This window comes from Acipenser ruthenus, chromosome 10, assembly GCF_902713425.1.
Source record: "Acipenser ruthenus chromosome 10, fAciRut3.2 maternal haplotype, whole genome shotgun sequence".
NCBI lineage: Eukaryota > Metazoa > Chordata > Actinopteri > Acipenseriformes > Acipenseridae > Acipenser > Acipenser ruthenus.
In genome coordinates this window covers 24,616,116-24,637,270 of record NC_081198.1, presented here as the reverse complement: position 1 = coordinate 24,637,270, position 21,155 = coordinate 24,616,116, and the positions used below count along the sequence as shown (strand labels likewise).

Below are 21,155 nucleotides of genomic sequence, written 5' to 3'. Positions count from 1 at the left end.
GAAAAAAGGCAGAATGAATATAGTATCTGAAAAGAGCTGTGATCTAACAGCTAGCTTTACACAGCAGGTTATATTATTTCAGTTTGTATTTGCCCTGTTTTGCATTGAGCATGCTTTCCGACAACAGCAAGTGTTTGTTTTTCCCACTCCCAGTACCCAGTTTTATTGAACCAATCCACTATAAAATAATGTGTTGCTGTCGTTTACCACAGGATAAAAAACCTGAGGCAAAAATGTTCATTCAGCCTCCTTCCTCATGAATTTACAAGCTAAATCTGCTATTTGCATGTCCATAGCCCCTCCCTCTGACATCCCAACAGGGGCAATACACTGATAGGCCAGTTGCAGGAGTTCCTACTATGTGCTGGTCCAATCCAAGGTCTATGAAAGAGAAGGTTAGGAAACTGCATCCTGGTGTGAGCCATGTTTAGAACCATGCTGCCTCCGAGTTTCATAACCTCCTCTGTACACCTCTGGTGGTTGTTAAAGCAGTTGTATCCAAGGCTTACATCTCCTCCTCAGGCTCTTCAATCATTCATTATACGCCACATTGTACTTCATCTCTTCATCAAAGTGTCGTTTTGGATTGTATTAATACATGGTTTTCAAAACAAAGGCTACCCAGGCTATTTGCATGGGGGCTCATATATGCAATGTTGACCAGATGGATACAGCAAACTTTAGGAAAAAGTGCAAACCCTTTAGTCAGTAACCCTGACTTTTCCTTTCCAAATAGTCTTTAAAAGCAATCTATTAGTGACACTACACTGGCAATGCAGTGGTACAGCACTAAGGGGCAATGGTAGCACAAGGACAGCTACAGTGGAATGAGTAATTGATAGATTGGTACACCAGTGGGCATATTTGAATATTTAGACATATAAATGGAATCGCAATGGCCTGAACCAATACATACTGGTAATACATTGTAATACTATGGTACTCTATTACCGTACTGGGATAGTACACTGGTTTACTGCTGCTGGTAACAGTTTTCCATTGGTTTTGTGCTAACTGCAATTGACAATTAAAAGGGTGAAACAATTCATTGTGTATTGATGAATACATGATGTGTCAAAAGGTCTCTACCAAAAGCATAGACAAGACATATAATCACTGTATCATCTACATGTTAATAATATTCAATTTGTTACCTGTTTAATATTCTATTATGCATGTTCTGTTTGATTCCACCGTGTAACAAATTTTTTTTTTTTTTTTTGGTTCCTGGGTAGTAAGTGTTATTTCCTAATTACTTATGCCTCAAAAGTATAGTAAATGGCTATTATTCCCCACAAACTTTGCTTTTGTGACCAGGACAGTGATATTTTGAAATGTACCTATTTTCCAGAACATTCCAGATAGATTCAGTGCTGAGTAAACTTGGAGTAACTTCTAGAACTTTCTAGAACTTTCCAGTAATATAAATAGTAGTATAAATACAAGGGCCTTAAGCCCACCAGTTCAGTTTAGTTCCAGCTGCCTAAGTGGATACATATCTGCATTTTTCTGAGATGGCATCAAGAGGCTGCAATGGTGGCATTCCTGATGGGTCTCCAAGGCGGTTTTACCAAGTTTCCCTGCTATCTTTGACTTTAGGACAGCAGGGACACCAAGGCGCACTACCACAGGCGGGACTGGCCACAGCGGACCGAGTTCTCTGTGGGGAGGAACAACGTCAAGTGGGAGCCACTGGTGGACCCCCGGGAGGTGCTGATGTCACCACTGCACATCAAATTGGGCCTTATGAAACAATTTGTCAGAGCTCTAGATAAGGAGTCGGCAGCCTTCAAGTACCTTCAAGACTTCTTCCCTAAGCTGTCTGAGGCAAAGGTCAAAGCCGGTGTCTTCGTCGGACCACAGATAAAGAAGATCCTGGAGTGCAATGAATTCCCCAAGAAGCTCACTAGTAAGGAGAAAGCGGCTTGGAACAGCTTTGTCGCAGTGGTTCGGGGCTTCCTGGGCAATCACAAGGCCGAAAACTATGTGGAGCTGGTTGAGACTCTGGTGAAGAACTACAGCACAATGGGCTGTAGGATGTCCCTCAAAGTCCATATCCTTGATGCTCATCTTGATAAATTCAAGGAGAACATGGGAACATACTCGGAGGAGCAAGGTGAGTGCTTCCATCAGGATATACTGGACTTTGAACGCCGCTACCAAGGACAGTATAACGAGAACATGACGGGAGACTACATTTGGGGGATTCGTGAAAGTGATTTACAGTATAATCGTAAATCTCGAAAAACTACTCACTTCTAAATCTTTTGTAGTCATTTTTGTATAACTTTAGTATAAATACATGTTAATTTGGATTCATATGTTGTTTTTTTTCTGACTTTATGTGAACGAAAAGACACAAATTCGGCCGTTTTCTCATTGTAAATTTCAAAATATCACTGTCCTGGTCACAAAAGCAAAGTTTGTGGGGAATAATAGCCATTTTCTATACTTTTGAGGCATAAGCAATTAGGAAATAACACTTACTACCCAGGAACAAAAATTGTGTTACATAGTGTTCTCAATTGTTGCTTCTGCTTTGATTCTTATTTGCAGTATTTACAACAGTAATGATTCCAACAAAATTTGCTTCTAAGACTGATGTGGTGGTTTATTTTTTATAATGTAAAGTGCACCCCCCCCCTCCACCCTCCCCCTTAGAAAGTCCAATTCCACTTCCTCACCACAGCAATTCCCACACAGTTCAGGAGAACTAAAGGACTGTAGGAGTCCTCCGATCACAGTCTCTTTTACACCCAGGAACTCAAGGGCGGATGTCAGTAAGCTACAGGCTGGAAGGTAGCCCTGCAGGTGTCCACTTGAGCTCACCAGGACACAACCTGCGCTCCCCTGACACACTGGCCGTGCTTTTACCAGGTGAGCAGCTTGGGGACCCTGGGATTTTAGCGTGCGCTGTGCACTGAAGCCAATAGGTGAAGCACTGTGCACTGAAGCCCATAGGTGAAGCACTGTGCACTGAAGCCCATAGGTGAAGCACTGTGCACTGAAGCCCATAGGTGAAGCACTGTGCACTGAAGCCCATAGGTGAAGCACTGTGCATTGAAGCCCATAAGTGAAGCACTGTGCACTGAAATCGGTGCCAAACTAATACACTTCCATGTTTTCTCACGATCAGCCTTGTGGAGTCTTTTTAGAAGCAAGTTTTGCTTGAATAGTAACAGTAGTAGTCATAGTTAACCAGTAGAACACCCATAATAAAATATGAACAGGTAAGAAATTAAATATTAGGAAAATGTAAAGGACACAAAGTACAAATCTCAAGCCATATTGTCTAGATTTCAAGCACAATTTAATTTGCACTTTTTCATAAAACATATTATCCACTTAGGCAACTTTGTATTGCAATCTGAGATAGAACAACCAAAAGAGGTGGGCTTTCCGTGCTAGACCTACATCTGAGCTCTTGTAAGAAACATATATAACAAAGGAATCACAATCCAAACATGTATAGCACAAATCTATTCAATATGCCAGTAATTACACAGAAAATGTGATTTATACTTGATTTTACTGGAAAAGGACAACATCAGTTTAGACACCCAATGAGCATCTATAGTCCATTCCCATCCCTTAAGAATGTGTGGTTCCACCTGTTTCTGTACCATTATTAATATTGGAGACATGCAGAAGATGTAACACTGAAACTCTTCAAAAGGTGTGGCCAAATTCAAAAAGGGTGCTGTTATTATTTTTGAATGGCTTTCATAGTAAATAAGGTTTCGATGCAGCTTGTATCTTCAATCTCTGTGTCTGGCTGCTTACTGAATGGTTGACTACAAACAGAACAGTTTGATATTGGAATGAGATCAGAGTTTAAGACTTTTTAACAAACCCTCCAAAATAATTTACTCCTGCATTTAAACAGGCAAACTATGTCACATTGTCAACCTAGTAGCAACATGCTTCTGTGCTGAAGGTGCAAATTAAAGACGCTACTTTAATTCTGTTGTTGTTTTAAAGGCAAACTGTAAAACCTTAAAGGGGATTTGAATCGCAGCATTCTTCTTTTGCACATCTCTAATTATTATTATTATTATTATTACCACCCCCCAACTGTGAACAGACCAGTGGAGCTGACTCATCCACACTCATACCCACACCCGCTCATTGGCATGTGTGTGTGGGTAAAGCACTTACCTGGTTCCACTTCATGCCAACTGCTTGACTGGCTGCCACTGCCCGGTGACCGGCCCTGTCCCGGGTAGTAGGACTCCTCCCCTGGACTGTCCACTTCATCTTCTATACATTTTAAGCGCTTCGCAGAGCTGGTGAGAAAACACAAACCACTAGCTTCAAAATGCTGTCTGGATGAATCCCGTATAGCCGCACAAATAAACAGACTTGGATACGGGCGTCTGCTAAGAAATAAATAATAATAATAATAATAATAATACACATCGCTCTTTGTGAAAATGCTCCTCCTGTGCTGTTTGGCCAGTGGTCTAGCTCAGCAGCTTTTAGCAGGGCAGCGAGACCCCTGGGAAGGCTCTGAGTAACTTCAGGGGTCTGAGGGTGGCAGGTTTATTGCACTGATTCTGTGTTTGGGCTTAAAGTGGATTTGTTCAAATATTAAACACATAGGGGCAAACCAGAAAGGAAAACAACATTGAAAAGCACTGGTCTGGCTGCAATGTGAACAGTTAACCCACAGTACCACAGTACATGAAAAGGGTAATAACATAATAAGAAGAAAATGGCTTTTAAGGCCTTCTTTATCACTCCTTTAAATATGTAAAACCCCTATTTAAAAAAAATAAAAATAACAAAAGACAGAATTAAAAAACGGTTTTTGAAACACACTGCATTACTATGGAGAGGTGGGGTCAGTTTGAATGGGGGTTGTGGTAGTACAAGACGTCCAGCAGGGGGCAGGAGTGTGTGAGTTGCCCCTTGGTGCCAGGGGAGCGGATGATTAATGTTAATCCTTTAGCAGTGGCGCCTCTGGCCCCTGATCAAGAGGAGGGTAGAGCCACAAGGGTGCCTGGGGGGTGCCAACAACCCTCCTCTCCCAGCAGAGGATGCTGAGGGAAGAGAACCAAGGAGGTCCCTCCCTACCTCCAACATCACCCACTACCATAGGCTAGCCTTGTTATTTCCTATATTAACAACAAAGCAAATCCAAAGTCTATCAGACAAAAAAAAACATTAAATATAAAACAAAAAACTGGGTTGAGATGCAAAAAGGTAGACATTTCAAAATTATTTTACATGAAAGTAACACTTAAAGTACAAGGTGCTTTCCTAAATCTTACCTAATATATATTGCCACCATTTCGCAGGTTTCACAACTTATGAAAAATGAACACATTATGACAAAGGTGAATATGGTTTTTGAATAGTTATTTATTTGAAACTGTTGAAGAAGAATATTTATCGTTAAGTCTGCTGCACTTCCGGTGAACTTCATAAAGTGATTGGTATTCAAACTGGAGCCAATGCATCCAGCTTCTAGGAGTTTGAGTTATTTTATAGAAAATAAATGGAAAACATGTAGAATGTTTGTTTTTCTGGAGAAACATGCATTTTAATTTTAGATTGATGGTAATACATATTAGATTTACTGGGACTATTGTGTTAGCCATACATACTTTAAAGCTATCAGATTGTGGTAGTAGAATCACACTGACTGCGCACTGCATTTGCTCCTTGCACAGCACTTGTGTTTGACATCCAGCTGACCGAAGTCAGGGGAGCCCAGCCACATTTCTGAAAGGCAGGCTGTTTGATTGCTGAGGCCTGTCTGGTAAGATTAGCAGGTCAAACCCCTGCTTGTATGTCAACAATAAATACTGTACACCGGCTACTGTGTTAACTGCTGCCCCCAGGTGCGCTCAGAGAAAGCATGAGAGAGTACAGGCTTTAGAATTGATTCACCCCAAATCCTGACATCAAAGAGCCCACTGATATAGGAGGAGGGTGGGGGAGTTATGCACAGTCCTGTATTGTGTGTGTGTGTGTGTGTATATATATATATATATATATATATATATATACATATATATATATATATATATATATACACAGTGCCTTGCGTAAGTATTCACCCCCCTTGGACTTTTCCACATTTTGTAGTGTTACAACCTGGAATTAAAATGGATTTAATTGGGATTTTTACCATTTGATTTACACAACATACTTAACACTTTGAAGGTGCAATTTTTTTTTTATTGTGACACAAAAGTTAATTAAACAAAAAAAAAAGACATTTGTTGGTTGCATAAGTATTCACCCCCCTGAGTCAATACTTGGTAGAAGCACCTTTGGCAGAAATTACAGCTGTGAGTCTTTTTGGGGAAGTCTCTACCAGCTTTGCACATCTGGATCCTGCAATTTTTGCAAATTCTTCATGGCAAAATTGCTCAAGCTCTGTCAAGTTGGATGAGGACCGTTGGTGAACAGCAATTTTCAAGTCTTGCCACAGATTCTCAATCGGATTGAGGTCTGGGCTTTGACTGGGCCATTCTAAGACATTCAGGTTCTTGTTTTTAAATCACTCCAGTGTAGCTTTGGCTGTGTGTTTAGGGTCATTGTCCTGCTGGAAGGTGAACCTCCGTCCCAGTCCCAGGTCTCTTGCAGACTGAAACAGGTTTTCCTCTAGAATTTCACTGTATTTGGCTCCATCCATCTTGCCCTCAATCCTGACCAGTTTCCCAGTCCCTGCCGATGAAAAGCATCCCCATAATATGATGCTGCCACCACCATGCTTCACCGTGGGGATGGTGTTCTCAGGGTGATGAGCAGTGTTGGCTTTGCACCACACATAGCATTTTGCGTTAAGGCCAAAAAGTTCAATTTTGGTTTCATCAGACCAGAGAACCTTTTTCCACATGTTTGCTGTGTCTCCCACATGCCTTTTGGCAAAATCCAAATGGGATTTGATATGGGGTTTTTTTCAGCAATGGCTTTCTTCTCGCCACTCTTCCATAAAGCCCAGCTTTGTGGAGAGTCCGGGTTATAGTTGTCCCATGGACGGTTTCTCCCATCTCAGCTGTGGATCTCTCCAGCTCCTTCAGAGTTACCATTGGCCTCTTGGTTGCTTCTCTGACTAATGCCCTCCTTACCTGGTCACTGAGTTTTGGTGGACGGCCTTCTCTAGGCAGAGTCGCGGTTGTGCCATATTCTTTCCATTTTTTAATAATGGATTTAACGGTGCTCCGGGGGATGTTCAAAGTTTGGGATATTTTTTTATAACCCAACCCTGATTGGTGCTTCTCCAGAACTTTATCCTGGACTTGTTTTGATAGCTCTTTGGTCTTCATGATGCTGTTTGTTTAGATATGCTCTCTCTGGGGCCTTCCAGAAACAGGTGTATTTAATCTGAGATCATGTGATACTTTAATTGCACACAGGTGGACTCCATTCAACTAATTATGTGACTTCTGAAGGCAATTAGTTGCACCAGAGCTTATTTAGGGGTGTCACAGCAAAGGAGGTGAATACTTATGCAATCAAGATTTTCAGTTTTTTATTTGTAAATAATTTTGAAAAATATGTAGATTTTTTTCCCCACTTCGACATTATGGACTATTTTGTGTAGATCAGTGACAAAAAATCCTAATTAAATCAATTTTAATTCCAGGTTGTAACATTACAAAATGTGGAAAAGTCCAAAGGGGGTGAATACTTAAGCAAGGCACTGTATATATATATATATATATATATATATATATATATATATATATATATATATATATATATATATATATATAGTAACATAGCAGGGAGGGGGGTTAAAATCCTCCCTGCGTAAGACATGCACATTTTTGGTTAGTTTTGTTAATTGTTTAATTGTTTTTGTTAATTATTTGATTGTTAATTATTCCCTGCACCTGGTGGTAATTGGAAATTAGAACCAGGTGCAGGGTATTTAAGAGAGGCAGTCAGTTTGCTCAGGGCTGCTGATGTGTGTGGAAGCCCGACTGTGTTTATTAAAAAAATAAACAAAACAAACACCTAGCTCTCTTTGAGCAATAACTAAACAAAACAGGAACCTAAACTAAGACAGGACAGCTAAGCTCTTTACCTGTAACAAAAATAAACAAAGCAGCACACACAAAAAAGGCTTCACTCTACCTTTTTTCTTTCTTTTACGGCTGTACCCACACCAGCACAGTCGGGCTTCCACACACATCAGCAGCCCTGAGCAAACTGACTGCCTCTCATAAATACCCTGCACCTGGTTCTAATTTCCAATTACCACCAGGTGCAGGGGATAATTAACAATCAAATAATTAACAAAAACAATTAAACAATTAACAAAACTAACCAAAAATATGCATGCGCACATGTCTTACGCAGTGAGGATTTGAACCCCCTCCCTGCTATGTTACAATATATATATATATATATATATATATATATATATATATATATAATTTATGTGTATTGTATTATATCAATATACATAAATAGTATATTTATGTTCCCCCACCCCTTACTTTTTTTGTAAGTGCAAAATATTTTATTTGATAACTTAACCCTACGTTACATACCTCAAAAGTCATTTTTTGTGATAAAATACAGAAATTTGTCCTGATATTCAGATAAATTGCTAACAAAAAAAAAATCTACTCAATTGATCTAAAGAGAGGTGTATATAAATAATGGTGTCACGAAATCCTTCAAATATAAATCTTCTGGAGCTTTTACATATGTTTACACACATAAATAAACATAGTAAACTAACATGCGCTGATCTTGGGCCCTTTATGAATTATTTGAACTTGAGGAAGCATTTAGATGATGAGAAACCCCCACGGCCAGCGGGTCCAGAATCAGGTCCTGCCCGGGTTTACCTGCTGGTGTCATGCTGGATAAGGGCTGGGTATTCCTGCTTGGTAAGGGCTGGGTTTACCTGCTGGATGACGTGCTGGGTAAGGGCTGGGTTTACCTGCTGGATGATGTGCTCGGTAAGGGCTGGGTTTACCTACTGGATAATGTGCTGGGTAAGGGCTGGGTTTACCTGCTGGATGATGTGCTGGGTAAGGGCTGGGTTTACCTGCTGGATGATGTGTTGGGTAAGGGCTGGGTTTACCTGCTGGATGATGTGCTGGGTAAGGGCTGGGTTTACCTGCTGGATGACGTGCTGGGTAAGTGCTGGGTTTACCTGCTAGATGATGTGTTGGGTAAGGGCTGGGTAAGAGCTGGGTTTACCTGCTGGATGACGTGCTGGGTAAGTGCTGGGTTTACCTGCTAGATGATGTGTTGGGTAAGGGCTGGGTAAGAGCTGGGTTTACCTGCTGGATGACGTGCTGGGTAAGGGCTGGTTAAGAGCTGGGTTTACCTGCTGGGTAAGAGCTTGGTTTACCTGCTGGATAACGTGCTACAGGTAAGGGCTGGGATTACTTGCTGGGTAAGGACTGGGTTTACCTGCTGGATAACGTGCTGAGTAAGGACTGGGTTTACCTGCTGGATGACGTGCTAGGTAAGGGCCGTCTCATAGCTCCTGGGCTCATGCTGTAGTAGGAGGAGCTCTCCAAATCTGCCAGGGAGAAATTAGGCCCTGTCCCTGCAGCAATGGGTGCTACGAAAGAAAAATAAAACACACAAGAGTGTAACAGTTACAAAACAGCTACCAAAATACATGCATAGCACAGCACTACAAACAGTGTTAGTAACATTCATTCTCTGCCACAGCTGCAAATAGAAAATGTGTCAAACATACTGTACATGTATACAGCCAAAAATAGGTATGTAGTCTAAAGTGTAGAGTACAAATCCAAGGAAGTTACGACAAGGCTGTGTAATGCATTGGTGTGTCCGAATCTGGTCACCACAGCACCAAAGGGACATCATGGCCCTGGAGAGAGTCCAATGAAGAGCAAACAGACTAATCCAAGGGCTTAAAGTAATGAGTTCTGAAGATCGGCTGAAAGAACTGAACCTATTCAGCCTGGAACAAAGAAGAATTAGGGGAATGTGAGTCAAGACTTAAAAATCTTAAAAGGAGTTGACAAAGTTAATCTTAGTACTTTACAGAGAGATGGGTACACTTCTTCACACAGAGATTGTTGAAGGTTTGGAATTGGTTACCGCACCATGTTGTTGAGGCAGAATCACTTGGATCCTTTAAGAGCTAACTTGACAGTTTTGAGATCTATGACCTACTAGGAACCAGATGAGCACAGATGGGCTCAATGGCCTCCTCTCATTCTTAAATGTTCTCTTTTCTTCTTATGTAACAATGTTATAGCATTGAAAAGAGTGTATTACAATTATTTTCATATTTCTAAATGTAAAAAAGTATGATATACAGACAGGTTCTTCCATACACCCCCAGATTCTGTTACTCTCAGTAACTTATTTTTGATAAATTAAATAAAGATTTTGTTTGAAAGCTTTACTTTCAGGTAGCCTTGCACTTCCTAGGTCATTTAACCTGGAGAGATTGCTCCAATCCCTTCAACCCCTGCTTTCCTGTCATTAACCAACCAGCATCATACTGACTGACTGACTGACCCCAAAGACACAGTCAAACAGCTTGCTATAATGTGTTTGTTTCAGAACTGCACATTTGATACCTATACAGTGCATGTAAGCACATGACAACAAGTTATTGTGTTAACTACAAGCACAATCAGGAGGGAAGCACCCTGAAAAAGCAAACTGCAAGGAAGGTGTTAAAACAAGAATTCATAACCTACTAGAGATTCAAGCGGGCGAGGATCTTAAATTATGAAGAGACAGTGCCAATATATTTAATTAACATTGAAGGAGACACATCTTTATTATTCACCTGAGTGGCAGGTGAAAAGGGGATATGCAAAATCTGTCAGCGCTGCCCTGAAAACGCAAAGTTCTTTAAAAAAAAAAAAAGCCATCATTTTTGAGTCATCTCATTTTTGCAGACTCTTCCACCGAGTGTCCTGAAGTTATTTACGACACGCAGTAAAGCTGATGAATTTGCATGGCTAATAGTGTGGTGTTAAGTAATTTGTGTGAGAGGTAACCTGGACACCAAGCTGCTGTAATTCAGACACCCTGCAGCTGGGAGAAGGCTGCAAAGCCAAGCAGAAGGCTGGAAAAATGACCACATTGCAGTCTGTCTGACTTGAATGGAAATCAATCATAAAGGTAATCTGCAGCGTCTACCTCTTAAGGGCTTTATCAAGTGCTTTTGCTCTGGGGATTCCAAATGAAGCTTATACCTATCAAGCCGGCATTGATCTTTCCCTTCAGCTCCCTAACAGAAAATGCATTAGCAGAATGTTTCAATCTACTCATTAACCACTTTGCTGCAGAGGAATTTGTTCAGAGTGCAGAGTTGTGCTTATCATGCTTGTGAGTGTGTACAGCTCTCAAAGTGCGTATGTGTGTGTTGTGCTGCTTTGTATACAATGTACATGCATAGGTGGGTGTACACACACTGCAGTATACCATGGAAAGGTGTATCGTATAAATTGTCCTTATATTTAGTTTTATACCTGTTTAATATCCACTATATGTGCTTTATTTCTGCTTAGATCAATTATTTCTATATTTACTGCTGAAAAGACTTCAAAGCTTAAGTGGGGAAGCATATTAGCGTGGTGCTGTGCACTGAAGCCTACAGGTGAAGCATTGTGCACTGAAGCCTGTGCAACACTGATATAATTCCCCACCTTCCTCAGAATTGTTATAGAAGCAATTTTTTGTTGGAATAACCAGCTTGGCAACAATAGAGAATCATACAGAAAGCACATACCTATTTATTATAATGTTAACAGCTAAATTTGTGAAGTGAAATGTCATTTCTGACTAAGATTGTGAAGTTGCCATGTTTACCATGCAGAGTGGGGGGTTGCATTCCAGTTCATTTAGCACTGAAAGGTTAAAGGGAAACATCAGAGATATCTTGACTAATGTGTTCTACTTCTCATTTAGACTCACTTTCTATCCGTTTTTGTTTCAGTCATCACTTCTTAAAACTCCTGTGGAAGCAATAGAGCTCTCAGAATCATGTCAACTCTCAGTACAGCAGGTAACCAGAATGTAGCCATTAACCCTTTAATGCTCTGCATATAATATATGCCACATCAAGTTTGGAGATCTCTACAGAAAAGGTGTATTACTTGAATACCTCTATTGCACATTTTACCATATTTGCAACATCTGGGCTGCCACCAGATGACAGGACATGGCATTGTATTTATTTGTTTGCATTACGATGGCAATCAATTTCTCATCCTTCACCAAGGGAGTGGCCACCCATAGCTAAACCTCTCATCCAAAATCACTTCAGGACTAAGCTCTGTTGAGTACAAATTAGATTTAAACAATTACATTCATAGAGAAGTCAAGGAAAGAATTTAGCTCTCACAAATGAGAATTTTTGTTTTGGGGGGCATTACAGTTTCTGTAATTTATGCATATCAAATATAATACAGTGGGAATTAAGTGGAATCACATTCATTCCACCAAAAAATACATATTTTTGTTATTTATGTTCCGAATACACCATTCTGACATAAAATCAGACTGTTTTGTTGCTTTTTTCTATGGCTAGGCATTAAAGGGTTAACCTGTTCCCCAAAGCATTCTGAACCTAGCTAATGAAGGAATACAATATTTGCTGTCAGAAATTCCCATTGAGAAACATGTCATATTAACATTAGTTAAATAGCTCTATATTCCATATCATATCAGGTGTATTTGACCTGCATTCAGATACCAATATGTCCTATTTATATGTGGGTGCTTTTTATGGGTAAACACAAAGCCACCTTATAAAAACGCGGACAGAAAGTTTCCGTAAAATGCTGTATTTCTTACATTTACTTCCAACTGAACCCTTTGGCAATGAAAACAAAGGAGTCTACACCAGACCTCACGAAGGCAGATCAAGCCACCCCCCCCCCTTAAAACTCTTGCTTTTTGATGGATTCTTTCACCTAAATCACTGACAAGACTTTGGTGTTTTGCTGGGTCAATGATGGTATTTTAAAAGCCCACAGGAACTCTTCAATCTATATGCTTTGAAATATCAAAGGAAGGGCATTGTAAAACTGAACAGCCCCAAGCTAAGAGTGATAAGACAACTGAAATTGCTGGTCGAGCAGCACATGACGTCCCTATTTGTGTATCTGCAAAGAGTCAAAGTTCAACGAAACCCTGGCCATATTTTGAGGCCTACATTTGTGCATGAAGCCTGTATTTATTTTAATAACGATAATAGAGGACCTGCGTAAAATACAGAGGAAACCAAGTTCCTAAAAATAATCCTTTGAGATTTACTGTAACACACTCATCTGAAGTCAACACATTTTTTTTAATCAACATTAACTTTGTCAACTTGATTTGGTTTTATGAAGACTGCAGTCTCGGGAAAACTAGGATTGTCCCAGTTTTCAGCTTTACTTTTTATCCCAGTCAGAAACAGTAAAATTGTTAAATTGTTCCCGGTTTAGCTATTTTGTATGCACATTTTCTATAAGTACAATATTGTAGCAGTGTGCTCAGCAAGTTACCAGCACAGTAAGTTATTATACAAAAATAAAACAAAGAAACGTATGGATTATTTGTTTAATAATTCTGATTATGTGTTTAATAATCCATTTTTGGTTTAACTTCCTGGATCATGGCTTTTTTTATATCTTGGAACTGCCACCAGCTAAGTTCGCCTTTTAAGTTAGTCACTACTGTGTTTTGATTAACACAGCCATTTATGTATATATATAGATTAAATTATGATTGTGTTATTATATGTTTATTTTAACTAGGTGCTACAGCTTCAATGAAATGAAGAAAGAAAAGTCCTGTTTGTCTCTCTGGAAATCTGGTAATCCTAATTGTAAGCTCCACAATTAGGCTTTCATCTTCTTGTGGGACAGCAACGGTTGGTGAATTTTATATACAGAAAGAAATGAAGTGACATGAGATACAAAGGAAAGGTTAAAAGAATCGCTGCAGTGTAGAAAAAAGAGGAGACTTGATTGAAGTCTATACAATCCTAAATGGTATGATTTAACCCAAGCCACTACTTCAGATTTAGCAGACAGCAAAACAAGAGGACATAAATGGAAGCTAAGAAACATCTGATATGATTTGAATCACAGACCTCCTTTGTAGCCAATATCAGGGAGTACACAACAGACTACAAAAAACTAACCAAAAAATAAACCAATTGAAATGCAAAGACTGTTTAAGGGGGCTTTTAAATTATCTCATAAAATATAAGTCTAGATTGACCAGTGCCTCTCTTTTGAGACTGTGTAGACATATTTTTGAAGTGTTTCCTCCAGTCTTTATCAACTCCTATTTTTTGAAAACCATGTTAATGTTACAAAATGAGAAATGAAACAACTTGAGAGCCCTGAAGAGAACTTGAAATATATCCCTTAGCTGTTTGGTTCCAGTCTTGTGCAGATGTTTTCTACCCCTTGTATATGAGTTAATTAAAGACTGGAGTCAGCTTTTTAAAAATAAGGCCCACATGTGAAACTCATGTTCAGAGATAACCCTACAGGGAGACGAAATGGAAAAGGCAGATAAGGGAGAGAGAAGAATAGAGAGAAGAGAATAGCTGCTCAGATTGTGCTGTGGCTTTAGGCCATTGCAACAAATGAGTGCTAACCAAGGTTTAAAAACTCCTGTTACCCAACTAAGAGGATATCTCACTCCCACTATATTATTATAGATAGTATTGGAGCTAACACAGTTATAGATTTAAGGCGTGGTTTCCTTGGTCTTGCAGATTTTAAGTAGATTGAAGACCTCTCTTTTCAGGTTTTCTTTAATTCTTGAGTGCTAGATTTCAAAAGATCTCAGCAGGTGCAGGTTCCAAGCAGGGCAAAGTAATACGAAAGGGCGGAACCCAATTTTAAAATGACCTACCGCTATTGACCAGCCAATTACGCGCAGTTCCATTTACAAACATGGCTAACCACTAACTTCATGGAGACTTTTGTCCTGCCTTTAATAGGATATTGATCGGCAGGGGGAGATTCGATTGTGTTGCTACTGAATTGTGTAATGGTGCACAATGCCAAGGTCAATGCAAAGACTGGCAACCCGTGTCTGCAGCCCATTCAATAACATGACCTTTAATCTCCAATAGCACGCCACTAAATATAGATGACGGATTTAATACTTTCAATGGTATGGTTGTGTATATATGGTTTACATTAGTTTGGATTTCTATTTATCGCTTGATAAACACAGAGATTCATACACAGGCACTGACAGGAGAAGGTGTAGTTAATAGCTATTGTTTTATTTCTGAAATCCAAAAACTGTACATCTTATGCCTCACCACAGTATTTATGCACTGTAAGTTTGCAGATTGCAGTTTATCCTGCTTTTCCCATGGTTATGCTATGCATTTGCCATAGTTTGCCATGTTTTCTTTTTAAATATATTTTACCAAACCTTGTATGGGCTTTACAATGCTTAGTGATGCTTCACCATGCTTTCGCTGTGCTTTATTACACTTTGCTATACTTTAAAGTGGTAGGTTATTATAAAGGGTTGCCTGCGTACAATATACAGAGTATATGGACAGAGCCTCTCTGTACATGGAATATAAAATCCTGATAGGACTCTGGAAGCTGGCTTAGTTTATTAGTCCTATCTCTTAGACCTCTAAAGCCTGCTTTGCACCAGTGGGTTAGAAATGCCTTCAAGCCCTGGTATAGTGGGGGACTAAAAACAAACATAAAAAACCTCAGCAGTACCCATGTATGGACAGCCTGTTCTCCTGTAGCATCACAATTAGATAAGTGGTTCTCTAGACATGAGTGAAAACATAAGAGAATATTTATGTAAAGTCAGACCGGCAATTACAGTTTCTCATTATACTCCAGACCCTGACCCTCCCAGTACTTGGTGCTGAAGAATGCTTTAACTATTTTTCTGCACAATTGGATTAGCTGTTATCCACATAAATATAAAAAGGGGGATTGTTTTTTAAACACGGTGTTGCTGTGATAAATTTACTATATATATATATATATATATATATATATATATATATAAATCGTATAGGAAACTACACCTGTGAATGTGAGAGCTGTCATATTATTATTATTATTATTATTATTATTATTATTATTATTATTATTATTATTATTCATAATTATAATACTATTTAATTAAATAAGGACCTCAGATCGCAATTATAAAGAGGTCAGGGACTGCTGCTTCATTAGTAAAGTCCTGAACATAATGGAATAAATTAGAATAATGTGGAGTATTACTTTTAGCTAGCACTGGGCTGGTTAAGCCTTTCCGTTCTGCTGAGCCGAGAAGGCTTCTGGCCAGCAGTGGAGAGTGTAGGGGAGACCACATCTGCTCCAGCATCCCCTCCTCCCAGCAGGCAAAGTGTCATTCAATAAGAAAGAGGAAACAACTGACCAGAAATAGCAAATCTTTAAATCTGTCCTGACACCCCACCTCGTAATATTAGGAGTCAATCTGTCTTGAAACCCCACCTCGTAACATTAGGGGTCACTAGACTATGGCGATAAGAAAAAATAAAAATCACTTTTGATTTGAATTTACCATCCAGCATATGCCACCCAGCTTTGTTATTTCTTTCTTGGTGTCACAGATGTTAGGATAAAAGCGGCTCTCCTTTCTGAAAGCTGGATCAATTATGCATATTCCTTAATCTTGTTACTATCATATGCCAAGGCTTCTGATGGAGGCGAGCACTGGCTGTGCTAATCACGCTAATAACGACCCCCTCCTTCCCCCACTGTACTCGCTACCACACATGGACAGTCACACACACAGACCCGATCGGGAGCCAACGCCTGCGAGCCCCCAGTGCCACTTTTACTGCCAGATGCCTTCTGCTGCCTATCTGTGATCCCTCAGCACCCACTGATTTGAAGATCCCCTTGGTTGCTGCTGATCTCACCCTGGCAAAGCAGGATTAGGTCACACCAGAACGTGATCAATGCAGCTTTGATCAGTCCCGCTGTGTGCTGACAGGCAGTTTAAATTCGCTATTGTTAGCGAGTATCGACAGTCTGCTATGGATCAGCCTGCGGTCTGTCACTCACTGCGGTGGACGTCTGCATTTTTTAAAGGTCAAGTACAGAGCCATCCTGATACCCTTTTAAACATAACTGATCAGCCAGCAAGGGAGCACAGGGGGCCTAAGTCCTTAATATCTCCATGCTGGAGTTTCACTGCTAGTGACTTCATTATTGTTTTCAGTTTTAAGCAGTATAATTAGAATAGACGGTTCTATAAACAGTACAATGTGACTGTAAGACATTATAATTGTACAGTTAGACAAACAGTTATAAGTTTTTGTAAGGCGTGGTTTTCCAAGTTTTTTTTACTCCACAATGTGAACTGCAAGTAATCTTTTTCAAAATGCACCCGTTAGTTAGAGCTGAGGGGACACTAGTCTACATGTTGCCAGAAAACTAGGAAGGGAGTTTTTTTTTGTTGAAAGCAACATGCAAACTATAGGTTTCAGGCAACTTTGTTGCAAGCAACTTTATCAAAGGAGAGTTGATTTTGTAGAAGCAACATCATCAACCAATAAAAGTCATGAGAAAAGTCATGTGACTGGCCAATGTGTGATGTCATCAGGGAAAGTCTCCTGATAATTTTTTTCCAAGGTGGGTATTTATATACAACAGATATACAAATTCTAGTTAGCTAGTATACACTTTCCTGGTCTCCATTAACAATAAAAGGAAATAACTGAAAGCCATGTATATTTTAGCTGTAAATGCACCGCGGTTCAAATAATCGAAGGTAAACAAAAGAAACCTGATAAGACAAGAGTCAATATGTCTCAAAGGATATGATACAACATGGATTTAAAGTATGACAAAGAGAGAGAGAGAATGTTTACATTTTTTTTCTGGTAGAAATCAGTAAAAACGAACACAGATGGAGAACAGGGTTAATCTGCAGTGTCATAATAACAACTATGTTTGAGTTCAACTAAGGCTTCTGTTTGATACAATTATTTAGCGGTTATAAATAGATCATGTGAGTTGTTTTTTTATAGCAAGCGGTTTGGTAGTATGGTTTTTCGGGGCTCTTAAATATAAATATATCTGGGTTTATTGTAAAGTGAAGCAGAAAGGTGTTCCTTGAAAGTACAATCAACATTGTAGAAACAACAGATTTCCTTCTACATGTAGACTAGTGTCCCCTCGGCTTCACAACATGAAGGCATTTTTATGTCCAGCAATTAAAAAAATGAGCAATTTTCACAGTAAAAAGCTTTACAAATTGTCCCTAAATTATATTATAGAAACCTACATGGAGATGTTTGTCAGCTGTGTTGTGACAGGAATGGGATTCAGTACAGTAAACAGTAACACACTGACAGCAGAGCGATCGTTAGATACTCATGTGCAGTTTTACTTGTAGACATAAGATGACATTGTCAGTGTCCTCACATCACCAGGTTTGAACACTTTGACTGCAGTAAAGTAATGGTACGTTGATGCTTTAGAAGCAGATTAGGAGGCTGTGTGGTCCAGTGGTTAAAGAAAAGGGCTTATAACCAGGAGGTCCCCGGTTCAAATCCCACCTCAGCCACTGACTCACTGTGTGACCCTGAACAAGTCACTTAACCTCCTTGTGCTCCGTTTTTCAGGTGAGACGTAATTGTAAGTGACTCTGCAACTGATGCATAGTTCACACACCCTAGTCTCTGTAAGTCGCCTTGGATAAAGGCATCTGCTAAATAAACAAATAATAATATAGGGTGCAGTCTATGTATTTCTACAACAGTAAAAATGGTCTTGTTTGTTATGCTAACTGTTAATGCTATTTTGTTAATTGACTGTTATAATGCAGGGAGTTTCAAAAACAGCCTAGCATTTCATTATACATTGGAATGAAACAAATGAAAGCAGCACTGGGAATTACGCCAGGATGTCTTGAACGTTGGGATTTCCTCTCGATCAAGTCTGAGTTTGAACTCTGAGTTCTGAAATGGCAGGACCTGTGTGGTCACGTAACCCAGATGTCCTCCTGAAACAAGTTCTGATTTTAGTTTCCACAAATTAAATATTTCTAAAAAAATTTAAATGCTACCAAAAACTACTCAAAAATAAAATAAAGCTTAAATGTCTTCATTGCGTGTGTTGGTATTTATCGTTAAGTGTTTTAAACATAAATATGATTTACACTTGAAGCTAGAGTTTGATTAAAAAAAAAAAAAAATGCACTTGGTTTTCCTTTCCCTTTGAGAATATGCAAAGTATATGCTAGTTTTCTGTAATAAAAAACAAAATGAAAAAATCTGTATTTTTCCATGATTTAAAATGAAGTGATACAATATACCAAGCATTAACTTGAAATAACTAAATTTGAACTCAATGAACACAGGGTGTATTTATGTAGTCACAAATCCACAGGAAGCTCTGGTGAATCAATCTCTACCTCAACCTCCCACTATGTAAACGTAAAGCTATTGTATTGATTTTGTCACCAAAAAAAAACAGCTTTTTCCCCACCAAATGTACAAACTAACAACTCTCTGACAAGATATAAAATCTGCGTCTTTCTCAATCATCCCGCATCAAACAAATTCTTAGCCTCCTAATAAGATGGCTTAATTACAGGCCTGGCTATAAAATGACAAATAATTACAACAAATGACATTCATGTTAATAATTCACTTTCATTTATAAACTGTTTTTAAGAAAATACATTAAAAACATTTAAACTAATAATGATTTAATATCATTTACACTTAATAAATGTATTGATTTATTTGTGTATTTTTTGTTCTAAATGCACAGTAACAATTCTAGTACTAAAGACAAAATATTATTTAGCATCATATAATAATATATACAGTGCAGTAAAGTTTACTGCACTGTGTTTACTTTTCTTTATACACAGCTGAAGAAGGGCTTTTGTCTGAAATGTCCTGAAATAAATTATTTTGTAATCATTTAAACATTTTGTGCACATCCAAAATAAACATTTTAATTTTTGTACATTGCAGCTATACATTCTTTCATATATATATATATATATATATATATATATATATATATATATATATATATATATTGGACATGATGTTGAGCAGAATCAATCTCAGGTTTTCTAAATCGGGAATAACTGCTTTAATGAAACTAGGATCCTAGCCTATTAAAGGCTCAACATAATCAAAAGACCACACACAGTACTGTACTTCCACTAACCCTAACCCTCACACAGTGCTGTATTTCCACTAACCCTGTTAATACTGTATTAACCCTCACCCTAACCCTAACCCTAACCCTGTATTTCCACTGCATTGCAATGAAGATGTCTTGACTACATGGTTATTCAGTCCTCTACTGAGCCGCATACATTTGCACTGAAGCAGAATTCAAATGCAGCTGATTGTATCTTAATTGGTTTTGCTTGCACTGATCTGCTGTTCTGTGACATGTGCTGTAATGTGGGGTAATCTGTGGCTTCCAGCTCTGTCCTGTGGTAGAATGTGCAGTAATCTAGTTATTCTGCCTGGATGATGTGGTAGAATGTGCAGTAATCTAGTTGTTCTGTCTGGATGACGTGGTAGAATGTGCAGTAATCTAGTTATTCTGCCTGGATGATGTGGTAGAATGTGCAGTAATCTAGTTATTCTGCCTGGATGACGTGGTAGAATGTGCAGTAATCTAGTTATTCTGCCTGGATGATGTGGTAGAATGTGCAGTAATCTAGTTGTTCTGTCTGGATGACGTGGTAGAATGTGCAGTAATCTAGTTATTCTGCCTGGATGACGTGGTAGAATGTGCAGTAATCTAGTTATTCTGCCTGGATGATGTGGTAGAATGTGCAGTAATCTAGTTTTTCTCTCTGAATGACGTGGTAGAATGTGCAGTAATCTAGTTTTTTCTCTCTGGATGACATGTGGTAGAATGTGCAGTAATCTAGTTGTTCTGTCTGGATGACGTGGTAGAATGTGCAGTAATCTAGTTATTCTGTCTGGATGACGTGGTAGAATGTGCAGTAATATAGTTATTCTGCCTGGATGATGTGGTAGAATGTGCAGTAATCTAGTTATTCTGCCTGGATGATGTGGTAGAATGTGCAGTAATCTAGTTATTCTGCCTGGATGACGTGGTAGAATGTGCAGTAATCTAGTTTTTTCTCTCTGGATGACATGTGGTAGAATGTGCAGTAATCTAGTTGTTCTGTCTGGATGATGTGGTAGAATGTGCAGTAATCTAGTTATT

The 21,155-nt window shown here is 39.0% G+C and overlaps 1 protein-coding gene across 6 annotated transcripts in view; it reads right to left on the bottom strand.

Annotated features, from left to right (window-relative positions):
- Positions 1–21,155, bottom strand: part of nfia (nuclear factor I/A) — a 425,669-nt gene that overhangs the window by 69,463 nt on the left and 335,051 nt on the right. For all 6 annotated transcript variants that reach the window (XM_034011610.3, XM_034011657.3, XM_034011647.3 and 3 more), the window contains 2 exons: positions 9,427–9,544; positions 4,159–4,286 (listed from right to left, as the gene is read on the bottom strand). In XM_034011610.3, coding sequence (XP_033867501.1) covers positions 4,159–4,286; positions 9,427–9,544 — 246 coding nt within the window. The remainder of the gene's footprint in view (positions 1–4,158; positions 4,287–9,426; positions 9,545–21,155) is intronic.